This window comes from Loa loa (genome assembly GCF_000183805.2).
Source record: "Loa loa unplaced genomic scaffold supercont3.11, whole genome shotgun sequence".
Lineage (NCBI taxonomy): Eukaryota > Metazoa > Nematoda > Chromadorea > Rhabditida > Onchocercidae > Loa > Loa loa.
In genome coordinates this window covers 167,293-178,969 of record NW_018108191.1, presented here as the reverse complement: position 1 = coordinate 178,969, position 11,677 = coordinate 167,293, and the positions used below count along the sequence as shown (strand labels likewise).

Below are 11,677 nucleotides of genomic sequence, written 5' to 3'. Positions count from 1 at the left end.
GCTATCTTATACCATGATATACAGTTGTTGCGTGCAGGAAATTTAACCGATAAATTGTATTCCATTTTCGGAATATGTCACCAATATATTCTTGAAAAATTATATTAACAAATGAGATAGTTCATTTTTTTATCGATTCTGTTATCCAAAATTACTGACATCATTACGTAGCAGGTGAAAAGATCGCTCATTAACATGGAAATTGCAACTCGATATCCTGTCCACATCAAGTGATCAAGTAAAAGGACGTCTGTCATATCCCTACATTAAGTAAGTATCTTGCAAATCCAGTGCCAGTGTTTTTTTTTTTTGTTTCCAGTCATGTGCTTCCAAAACATTACTGACAACCAATGACCAAGGGTAAGTTAAACAAAAAATGAGGCAAAGGGAAGTCTATGTACTTTTTTAGAAATTTAAGTGCCGTGAGAACAAATCCATCAATCAGTAGCCGATGCTACATCATTTATGTGTTGAGAAAAAGAAATCTGTCACTGTTGAGTAATATGATGAATAAATCCCAGTTCAAAATTATAGAAATTTAGAGGAATTATCGGAATATTGAAAATTTTGATTTGTTGCAATATTGCTGTATTGCTTTATTGTATCTCTGATCGGTCGATTTCCATGAGCATCACGACAACAGTTAAAGATAGTTGGATATGACCTCGAATCCCATTATAGGTACCATATGGAATGTTACATCTGTTCAGCGTATCTTACTTCAACAATAAGACAAGAAATAAATAGAAAAGCACAAATGCCATTTAAATTTTGGGGGATTTTGAATCCATTGCTAATTTCGTACAAGTATCAAATAAAGGAATAAATCCCTTCCTCAAAAAAAGAAAATGGAATGGAATTTAAACAAGCTCGTTTTCGAAATTTTGATATGGCTGGAAGCATTTTAGAAAAAAAACAGTGTTCGAAATCGAGGTAACTGCATTATACACAAGTCTTCACTTTCCTAACCCAAAGATGGAATGAAATCTAATTTTAAAACAAATAGCACTCATAGAAAGCTTCTGAACATGATAACTATCTGTTTGAAATAAATTAACCCTCTACTTTCTATCACATTTCAAGTCATCCTTCGTGCGTAGTACAAAGATGAAAGAAGTTATGTGTTTTTTTTGGATTATTTACCCTTTTCCATCATAAAGGACAGATGAATAATGAAATTGAAATAATAAAACCAGTTAATAACAAGCGCACCAAAATATTTATCTAGTAACACAAAAATTGCAAAAAAAAAAAAGAAAAAAACGGCAACATAGGAAAGATGTGAGACAAAAGTGAAATTCGAAAAAAATGCAAGGAATGAAAAACTACCATTTCAGTCGAAATTTTTTTCTAGAAGATTAACATAAATTATACTTTCTCAGTTCTTCTCAGATTTCTCAGTTCCTAGAACAAGTTTTACGTCAACTAGAACTTTCCAAAATACTTCAGCTTACAATTTTCTTTAAATTTGCAAAGTAAAGGTGGGAACATATGTTTCAGGAACAGTTTTCTTGAGTTTTCCTTTCTTTTTTTTTAATGGAAAGATAAAACTGAACACTTTACAATTACTAAAAAAAATCATCGATATTTAATACATTGATCTAATTTTAGAGTGAAGGAAGACACCTCGAACTGTCACAGTAGCTTAATTACTGCTGCAACTTGATTGTTGCCATAATAACTAACATGTTAACTTGCAGACTGTTGCTGACTTAATTATGATATGTTATGGAAAGCTTCACTTTGATATAAAATTGCATAGTCAATAAGGGCAAATAAAGGGAACAACTTTTGGGAGCTCCTAGTCCAGTACTAAATGAAAATAACCACTGTGATCTTCTTCAAACTAAATTATGAAACGCAAGAATTTTACAGAAAACGCTGCGCGTAATTCATACCCAAAGCAAATGCATAGACCACCGATTCAACATAAACTTCGGTACAAATTAATTCAACATATGACAACAGCCTGTCACATTCAACAAGAACGACCTGAAGAAAAGCAAAGTTTGGATTTTCTAAATGAATTAAATAAAAAATAAAAAGTCTAAAGATTTGTCAAGATGATTTGAATGATCTTATCGTTTAATGAATCTTCTAATGGCAGTACCAAACATTCTCCTCAGAAAAAAATTAAAAATGCTTAGCTCTCTCTATGATCAGTATCACATGCTCGGTTCGTACTGCCTTCTGTTCAGCGGAAAGAAGTTTTTCTAAATAATATATTTGAAAAAAGGAAGAAAAAATAATGTACCTCAATGACCTCACCATCACCCAGATTTTGTTTTGGATTTTTATTCTCTGGTGCATCACCATCAACTTCGACCATCATAAAATTAAGGCTTTCATCCGCAAGACCAGGACTTAAGCCTTGTTTACCTTTCGTGCATGATAAGACCTCAAAAGAAATAAAGGAAAAATATGAAGAAAACTAGAATATAAAGGGATGTGAATTACATGGAAGACGTCTTGTTGGCATTAAAAACAAACCTTTGTAGCGGTATAACCTGTTTCTTCCTTTAATTCACGCAAACCCGCAGCCTCAATAGTTTCTCCGTCATCGATTAAACCTGAGTCGTAGACAGAAATTATTTAAAATTAAAAGACTACGAGTTTAAAAAAATCTGTATGAGAATGAAAAACTTCAATAACTGAGAATCCTGATATTTGTTCACAATTATTGTGCCTCACACTATGAACTTACTAAAAATAGAGTGAATGCTAGCATTTTAAAGAATCCAGTTCAAATACAACATATATTTTGGAAGCTCTCCATATCTACGATATTTACGGAATAAAAAAGTGATCGTTACAGATCCAAGGAGAGGGAAAAAAGAAAACATATTTCTGCGACAGTATTACTATTGTCATCATGTCTTTAAGACATCATAGCAAAAAAAGAAAATGTTCAAAATTACTGCATTAACCAGCTGGAAATTCCAGGCACATGCCAGCCATAGGGATTCGATACTGTTTGATGAGAATAAAGTACTTTTTGCCATCTTTGTGCAACGCTGCTAACACATCGACACCATCTGGTTTCGAATTTGAATCCCTTCGACGATGAACCGACTCCCAGACCTTTAAATTCCGAATTTTATTAATAAATGAGAAAATTCATTTCGCCTGGGAATATTCTTTTCAGTCTATAGCCCCTTTTTCAGTATTTAGCCTGTAGAAAAAGGAGTAGTGAAGAACAAAAAAGGACTAAAAATATTGATGCTTAGCACCGAAAGATGACCATGCTCAACAGCAAGGTACATAAATGATCAATCGGAGAGAACCCAGTTATATAATCTTTTGTCATTCTCAGCCTTCTTTATTCTTCACTTTCTCTTCCCCACAAACTTCTAAAGGTAGATTGTTACTGTAAGTCAAATCCTTCAGTTAAAAAAATACAAATCTCAGAAATATTTTATACAGAGGACCGAAATGCTAACTAATTGCTTGTTGCTCTTGATAGTTTTCAATTCTCTTTTATAATGCCAATTCGACAATATGCATCCGAGAGCTGCATATCCGATTTGATTTTATCTAATTAAACTGAAGCATAAAACTGATTGAACTGGCTTGAAAACAAGACTGGTAACTCACTGCAGTTCCTTGTGTAAGAGATCAAGGTACCTGTTCCGGAGAGGAATCACATTTACGAAATCGCACTTCACGCATTTTTAACCATTTTCCATCATATACAAATTTCGGCTGTCCTAATATCTTGAATGGACATCCAGCAAACATTTCTAAATCATTCTAAAGATTATAGGAAGAACATTTGCATTTAAATCTTTTGGAATTTTTGAAAGTTTTGCAGTGCTGTTGAGTTTTCTTTTCATATACCAAATAATGACGAAATTGAATATTAAAACGAGGAATTATTAATAAAAAATATTATTCAATCTATTCTTCGAAATGTAATAACGAACTGCAACTACAGATAAACATATATTTTATCAATCAATCTCTAATTATTTCAAATTGGAACGTCCAAAATTCTCAATTTTCTTACTTAATTTGCTCATTGTTCAGTTAATTAGTTCCTTACATTACATACCACACGCACTGAAACAGTGCCATTCCCCTCTTCTCAATCCCTCCTTTCAATTATTTCAAAAAGCTCACAACTTATTTTTCATAACTTCCATAGGATTCGATAATCCCTGAATACTTAAGTATGATACATAAACCACAGTACAAAAATGGATCATCTCACTAACATACATTTCAGGTTAACTTCATCGGTCATATATCATATCTACTAGCAAACAAATAAAGTAAATTGTAATCGACGTGTTATCTATTGTGTATCCAATAAAAACTATTCATAAACATCATCGGTGTAAGCTACCGATTCCCGATTCCCGCCTGTGGTCTACCTTCTACGAGCATACTTAATTGCATCTCATATATGACTACGTAAAGAAGATACTTTCAATCTATGTCACTTTTGACAGCTATGGCTATTTCATCATTTTTTTAATTCACTCCTCACTTCGTTCTTTTCCATGCTATCGTTTTCTACTATCTGCTCGTCCACTGTATTCCCATATACTCTCAAATGCTGTCATGAAAGTTTCATCGATCTCTGCCGTTTCTTCACATATGTCATCTTTTGTTGTTATAAAATTCTCTATCAGACTCTCTGCCAGAGTGTGATGCCCGATTTCTTTCGGCTATTCATAACAGTATTATTATCTGCTCCTACTCTCTAGTTCTCACTCTTTTACATTATCATTAATAATCACCCGATACTAGCTAAGAAATAATCACCCGATACTAGCCAATACTTGTCGTGTCGCGGACTTATTGGCAGGGGTCATAGCATTTCATTATTTCATTCCCAACCCGTTTCTGTGTGCATTTCTTCTGATTCCTAAATCACCGCGGATGTTCGGGTATATGCGTTTTGTTTTCTACATTTCGTATATTTCATAAAATCTACTGCAGTCTAATCGACAGTGGAAGCACTATTTGGCGGTGGAAATGACGGGAGTTGAAGTAGTGGAGGAGAAGAAACTTAGCAAAAAGTAAGTGACTCTTCGTTGGGATTATCATATTTAGTAAAGTGACACAATTGTAGTGTCATTATATGGTACTGTTAAGATAACAATAGCTGATACTATTCTTACTCTTTGACAAATGATTGCAAACATTGTTCGGTGTGCTCAAATAAAATGGCATACTGTGTCGCGATCATTGTTACGACATGTCAATGGTTCAAACGCCACGCAGAAACGATGCAAAAGGTATATAACTGTTGAATGTGTATCAGGTTGGTTTCAGCTAGAGTACAAGGATACTGTTTAGCTGAATGTTTGTGGGATTAGTTGAAATTAAAGATAAAACTACCATCGTGGTAATACTTGGATAGAGTTAGTTATTGATTTATGAAGGTTGCTTTACATCTATGTGTTGTAACTGTAACTTTTGTTCTAAGTGAGCAAAAACGGCAGCTAAAAGCGCAACAGAAACTGAAGGAAAAAGCAGAAAAAGAATTACAACGAGCTGCTGCTGCAACTGCTTCGGTAGCGGAAAAAAGCAAGCAAGATGGAAAGGTGGTCGATCCATCGGACCCACAGGTTAGTCGATCGTGAATCCATCAGGCTGCTGCATATTTGTTGCATGGCTTAAGCAGTGTTGATAGTTTCAAGCTTCACTCTTTTTGTTCTCGCGCTTCTCATCTGACATCTCTCTTTTTGTCAGCTCTTAACCACAGAATGATAATTGACTTAACTATCGTAGTTACAAATGATATATGTATTTTATATCGTAGTTACAAATAATATATGTGTTTTAATGCTTTTGTAAAAATTGTTTGCATTGTCTAGAAAGATCATCAGTCTGCATCCAGTAAACTGTTATTCTCTTGATTCAAAGTTTTTAGTGTCTTTTAATTTGGTGTTTGTATTTTAGGAATATTTCAAACTGCGAACAGCTCTAATTAATGAGCGTCGAAGCAAAGGCATCAATCCATATCCTCACAAATTTCACGTTTCGATATCTTTGGCAGATTTTATCGCTAAGTATAACAGCTTGGAGAAAGATGTCATACTGAATGACATTGTTCAAAGTGTAGCAGGTAGGTGTGTTGTATTGATTCATCTGTTGTATTATCTGTTATTTTTTTTTTAATCGCAATTTCCAGGGCGAGTATTTTCAAAACGTGAATCGGGAGGAAAATTGATTTTTTACGATCTTCATGGAGAAGGGACGCGCCTACAAGTACTTGCAAATGCTAGGTTTATTTTGCAAATTCTAGAGTTATTCGGATTGTTTGGAAGACTTTATGGAACATCCTTGCGGTTGACGTTGATAGAAGATATTCTTACTTTTTTATAGTACAGACTGATTTGCATTCAAAGTTTACAGATTTCATAGTGGTGATGAGGCATTTGATAATCTTCATGATCGAATCAAGCGCGGCGATATTATCGGTGTGAACGGATATCCAGCAAGATCTAAGTCTGGTGAACTTAGCATTATACCATATGAGGTTAATACTGGAAGTTCTTCAATCTTTACATAATTTGTCATTCACATGAAGTTAGTTTGATCCCATTAAAACTAAATTTTATTCAACTTAGTCCGATTTTCTTTTGCATACACTTCATAATTGTGTGTAGGTTCATATTGTGTTTCAGATCATTCAGCTGACCCCGTGTTTGCATATGTTACCACATACACACTTCGGTTTAAAAAATCAAGAGACTAGGTATGTCGTAAAGGTTTTCGCGTTTCTCATAAAACTACATGATTCATTTGTTTCATTGCAAAATACTATCAGTGCAAGCATTAAATATGAATGCATGAGGTTGATTTATGATTTCTTTCTCATTGATTTATGCTGCTTAAAAATCAGCATTGTTTTCATGGGTAAAAATTAACGGCTTTTTCCTCCAAGCGAATATATCCGATTTGTTTGTTGAAAATCAAGAAATCGATTGCAGATATCGGATGCGTTATCTCGATTTGATTATGAATCCTGATGTCAAAAATAGATTCGTCACTCGATCAAGGATGATCAGTTTTTTGAGGCGTTATCTTGATAATCTAGGTTTCTTGGAGGTAGGTGGTCGGATGAAAAAGGAATTAAATCTCTTCAGTTTTACAAACTTTCCTTCCCGAAACGCATTCACTCACTTTTTCATAGCTGTTCAGTTTTACGTAGTTGATTTTCGGGACTGATAATTGTGGTGATATAACTTCATGTTTTTAGGTTGAAACACCCATGATGAATCTGATAGCTGGTGGTGCTACAGCTAAACCGTTTATCACACATCACAATGACCTCGATATGGACCTTTACCTTCGAGTTGCTCCTGAATTGTACCTAAAGGTAGCTCATGTTGATACATCTTAGTAGCAAAAATTTTCACAGTGCCCTTCACAATAATTTGTTTTTCAATACAGATTTTTGTTCAGTTTAATCACACACGCAAGCCTTTTAAAAATTTGTTTATTCAAATTTTAGATGTTGGTGGTCGGTGGTATCGACCGTGTTTATGAGATAGGGCGAGTGTTCCGTAATGAAGGAATTGACCAAACTCATAATCCAGAATTTACATCATGCGAATTTTACATGGCTTATGCAGACTATGAGGACTTAATGAAGATTACTGAGGATATGCTTGCGAGTAAAGATTTCTTTTATGCTGTAACTTTTATGCTTTAATAATCTTCATAACTTCGGTAAAATAACCTATTCCACTCTTACGATTTGTCCCAGTAGTAATTATTAAAGAAATGCTTAGTGTGTACCAAGAAATTCATCTGTATTTATTGGGCGTTAATACAACATTCTAACAGAATCAACGTGTATTATAGGAATGGTTTATTATATGCATGGAACTTACAAAATTCAATACCATCCGAATGGTATAGTCGAGAATCCCGTATATGAAGTAAGCTCATGCATGTTTTCTTTGACGTTTTCTTTCCATTCAATAACAAGTCATTGGAGTTATTTGATAAACCCGGTGCTGTTCCTTATTACTCGAATTGGATTAATTATAATCAAATTTATAAAATCATGCTTCATGTACTAACTTGTGTCTTTTTATTCTGATGTGAAAATCGAGAAAATTTACTAAAATTGACTTTTATTTGCAAAGGTTGATTTCACACCACCTTTTCGAAAAGTTAATATCTACGATGGGTTGCAAGAAAAACTTGGTATTCAGTTCCCTCCAGCTGACACTCTGGACACCGATGGTTTGTTCATTTTATAATTCTTCAATTTCATTTCGTATCACTTATGCCTTCATTGTATTTTTTGTCATTCGCAAAAATTACAGTGTTAATATTTCTGAAGTTAAGTTTTCTTCTCCGCTCTAGATTTTTCTTAGTTTTCAGAAGCCAATAAATTTTTTGACAAGTTAGCAGTTGAAAATAATGTCGAGTGTCCAGCACCGAGAACAACGGCAAGACTGCTTGATAAGGTTCTTCTTTGTACCATAACTCTCCAGCTTCTGTGTTATACGCATATGACATGCAAGTAACAATAGTTTTGGAGAACTGACTATCTAATTAAAAAATAGTCAATGTGTAATTTAGATAAAAAATCAACCACAAGATTGTGAGGTTACTGACATCAATCTTTTCAACGTGAATGTTTAGTTATGTCCTAACAATTGATCTAATTACTTCTGTATTGTGCTAATTTCATATTCTATGGAGATTAATGGTTAATATGTAATTCATTAATTCGTTTCAAGTCTGAGGAAATCTCTTCTTACGTTATTACACCTTTGCTGTTTGTGCTTCTGATGAGATTTCAGATGAGCATTGTAGGACAATGTATTTCTGCTTTCTTTTGTTGTGTCAAGAAATTATTTCAGTTAATTGGTGAATTTTTGGAACCCACATTTATATCGCCAACTTTCCTTACCGGACATCCACAAATAATGTCACCCTTAGCAAAATGGCACCGTTCGATACCGGGCCTAACGGAAAGGTTTGAATTGTTCGTAGTCACCAAAGAAATCGTTAACGCTTATACGGAATTGAATGATCCATTGACGCAACGGCTTCGTTTCGATGAGCAAGCAAAGGTGCCTTTTTTCGATTATTTTGCTCTTCCAGTGGTCTGTTTGAAATAATGCTTCATTGGAATGATGGTTTCCTATAATTTTTGCATAATTATTTTTCAGTTTCCTGTTTGATTTTATTTTCGTTTTATCATTAACACCATGATTTGCTGTGAAATTACAACTGCTTTTAAATGGCATTCCGGATGTTGAGTAAAAAGCATGAAAATATATCGAGATCAACGTGAGTACAAGTCACGATGAACTACCGCTCGTTAGTTTACTTTAAATGTGATATTCTATTTGTAGCAAAAGCAAGCAGGAGATGACGAAGCACAAAATATTGATGAGAATTACTGTACCGCATTGGAGTATGGTTTACCACCAACCGCTGGATGGGGTATGGGTATTGATCGCTTGGCGATGATCTTAACTGACAGCAATAATATCAAAGTATGGTAGTCTGTTTCTAGTTCTTAATAAGTTCATTTCGAGCATAACAAATTAACATAAATTAAGTCTTTAAGTAATGGAGTCAAATGTATACTCCTTTAATCTGGCTTGCAATTTAAAATGTAATGAAAAGAAAAAGGGGTTTGTTTTATAGTTCTGTTGACATGGTAAATTAAATCTGAACATCCCAAATCGGAGTTAAAAATAAGGAAGCTAATTGTCATTCGTTAATAAACTTGAGAATATAAGGACAATTACTTCCTACAGTGCTTTGGTCTAAAACGTTTGAGTGAAATGGGATGCGATATTATACGGGAATGAAAAAAAAAAAGAGAGCCGTTTCCGTTGAAGTTTTGTTCTGGAATAGAGCCCGGTATTCAGAATTTTACGATAATGTACGTGCTTTCAGGAAGTGCTGTTCTTCCCAGCAATGCGACCTGATGAAAAGGGGACAAATGTTTTGGATGAAGGAGGTAATGCCTAATGTGACGGGTCTGTGGAATTTATATTTTAACTTGAACTTGAAGCGTTAATGAGGTTTGCTTCAACAATGAAGCAACTAAGAAATTCGTACATTTTGGCTGATGTATTGCAAAAATCCGTACATTTTGCCTGGTATATTTAATGCTTTAAACATATTAACTCCTTGCTATTTGTTGTTAAGTTTTTATTTTTAACCGGATGATGCATCTGGATTTCCTCTTTGTTACTTTTTTTAGTCTTCAGGAAATTCTCACTTTGCTTTTTATTAACCTTGGAACTAATATTCACTGTGCTTCTTTGCTAAATATATGTTTGATATGCACAAGTGCAAACAAATAAAGAACTAAATCTTGTCTCGTTGAAGCAAAGAAGATAATGTACAATGAATCTTAATATCTCTCATGTTTCTTCTCAAACACTATTAAGAAAATGGCAGACTAAAATACATCTTATACATTCTTTCTGGGAGTGTAAATTAGGACCATTCAAGTTCACTACGTTTGTAGCGGAGTTGAGGATCTTTCTCCTTTTCTGAATAATAGGTATGGACCAACGAGGCGGTATCGCTCCTACTGTGAACAGAGCTCCAACACACAGTAATCATATCGTACTTGTTTCATCTTAAATCTGCTGTTAATATGCTGTGGTTTTAAATACCGCTCGGTGGTACAGTACACATCTGCTATCTGCATTATGGCTATTCCTATAATTCGTTTTCCAAAAACAGTATCTTCCTCTTCTTTCTGATTCTTTGAACTAACGCTTTTACCGCCGAAACCTAGAAGGTAGCGAAACTGTTTTAGTGGTATCGATCTTTCATCCCATGAGTTTATACATTTTATACAGATATGCGGGCTTCAGATATCCCTTTACATCAATTGGCGCTTCTGCCAGACGTTTCATGCATTTAAAAACGATGTTTGCGGGATCGCTTACATACACGATGATAAGTTTGATAAAAAAATACGCGAAATCGTTGTTATTACCAAAGACTTCAGAAAAGAAAAAAATACTGGACTGAAAAAATAGTCCTCAAAATTTTTCAAACATATTTTAATAGAAGATATTTCTGTCAACATATAAAACATACAATGTCCACATGGATTTATTTGGAATTACCTCAATAAAATTCTAAGAATAACTCAAAGTGAGGACAACATAACATATGCAATAACAGTCAGTAATATTACATGCAAATTTCTGTTATTCATAATTAAAATACTATAGCATTAAATTTTCAGTTCCATAGGATATATCAAGTATCCAACGAAATAATATAACTGAGCTCATAACAAAACTAATGCATAGTTTTGAAGCTTCAGCAGTAAAGAAGGAAAGGATTAAAATCTAAAACTGCAATAAACCCATAACAATATTATTACAAAACGAATTCAAGCGTTTATAAACTACAAAATTGTAGTAGCGTTGCATTTTGAACAAATCAGTTATCAAATTCGAAAATCAAACAGCGCTGATGGAATCCAATTCCAACCATTAGCGGAAAACCAAGAAATTTTATGTTAAAGCAATCAAAGCAAAGTAGTTAAAGCAATTTTATATGTTAAACAATTTGTGTTACAAAATTCCATCATAACGGTTGTTTAGAATATTTCCCAGGATTTGCCACGTTAAACAAAAAATTAAGCAAATGTTTTTCTATGCCTGAAGTGATGAATTATCTATCTTCAAATTGTGTGAAAATGTTCTGATCTTATAAC

At 33.9% G+C, this 11,677-nt stretch overlaps 2 protein-coding genes across 2 annotated transcripts; one reads left to right on the top strand and one right to left on the bottom strand.

The window, feature by feature from the left end:
- Positions 1-1,764: 1,764 nt before the first annotated feature.
- On the bottom strand, positions 1,765-3,749 carry LOAG_03218 (ADP-sugar pyrophosphatase). The gene is made up of 5 exons (XM_003138755.2): positions 3,625-3,749; positions 2,928-3,081; positions 2,491-2,570; positions 2,255-2,398; positions 1,765-1,992 (listed from the first exon to the last, which is right to left on the bottom strand). Exons 1-5 carry the CDS (start codon positions 3,736-3,738, stop codon positions 1,870-1,872), a joined length of 615 nt encoding a protein of 204 aa, XP_003138803.1. The 5' UTR covers positions 3,739-3,749; the 3' UTR covers positions 1,765-1,869.
- A 1,061-nt stretch (positions 3,750-4,810) lies between these two features.
- Positions 4,811-10,307, top strand: LOAG_03217 (lysyl-tRNA synthetase). Its single transcript, XM_020446260.1, has 16 exons — positions 4,811-5,024; positions 5,101-5,243; positions 5,435-5,576; positions 5,911-6,076; positions 6,143-6,236; positions 6,367-6,490; positions 6,639-6,709; positions 6,945-7,062; positions 7,214-7,333; positions 7,469-7,631; positions 7,822-7,898; positions 8,109-8,208; positions 8,350-8,435; positions 8,835-9,047; positions 9,333-9,476; positions 9,886-10,307. The coding sequence occupies exons 2-16, from the start codon at positions 5,137-5,139 to the stop codon at positions 9,958-9,960; spliced, it is 1,800 nt and encodes a 599-aa protein (XP_020303378.1). The 5' UTR covers positions 4,811-5,024; positions 5,101-5,136; the 3' UTR covers positions 9,961-10,307.
- Positions 10,308-11,677: the final 1,370 nt, after the last annotated feature.

Bases quoted from the DNA above. Each gene is read 5' to 3' on its own strand.
- LOAG_03218 (XM_003138755.2), bottom strand. From the start codon at position 3,738: ATGTTTGCTGGATGTCCATTCAAGATATTAGGACAGCCGAAATTTGTA. The intron at 2,571-2,927 runs GTTAATGCAGTA...TCTACGACTCAG, and splicing joins GTGCCTGGAATTTCCAGCTG to GTTTAATCGATGACGGAGAA. The intron at 2,399-2,490 runs GTTTGTTTTTAA...ATTTCTTTTGAG, and splicing joins CAGGTTATACCGCTACAAAG to GTCTTATCATGCACGAAAGG.
- LOAG_03217 (XM_020446260.1), top strand. From the start codon at position 5,137: ATGATTGCAAACATTGTTCGGTGTGCTCAAATAAAATGGCATACTGTG. The intron at 7,899-8,108 runs GTAAGCTCATGC...TTATTTGCAAAG, and splicing joins TCGAGAATCCCGTATATGAA to GTTGATTTCACACCACCTTT. The intron at 9,477-9,885 runs GTATGGTAGTCT...ACGTGCTTTCAG, and splicing joins CTGACAGCAATAATATCAAA to GAAGTGCTGTTCTTCCCAGC.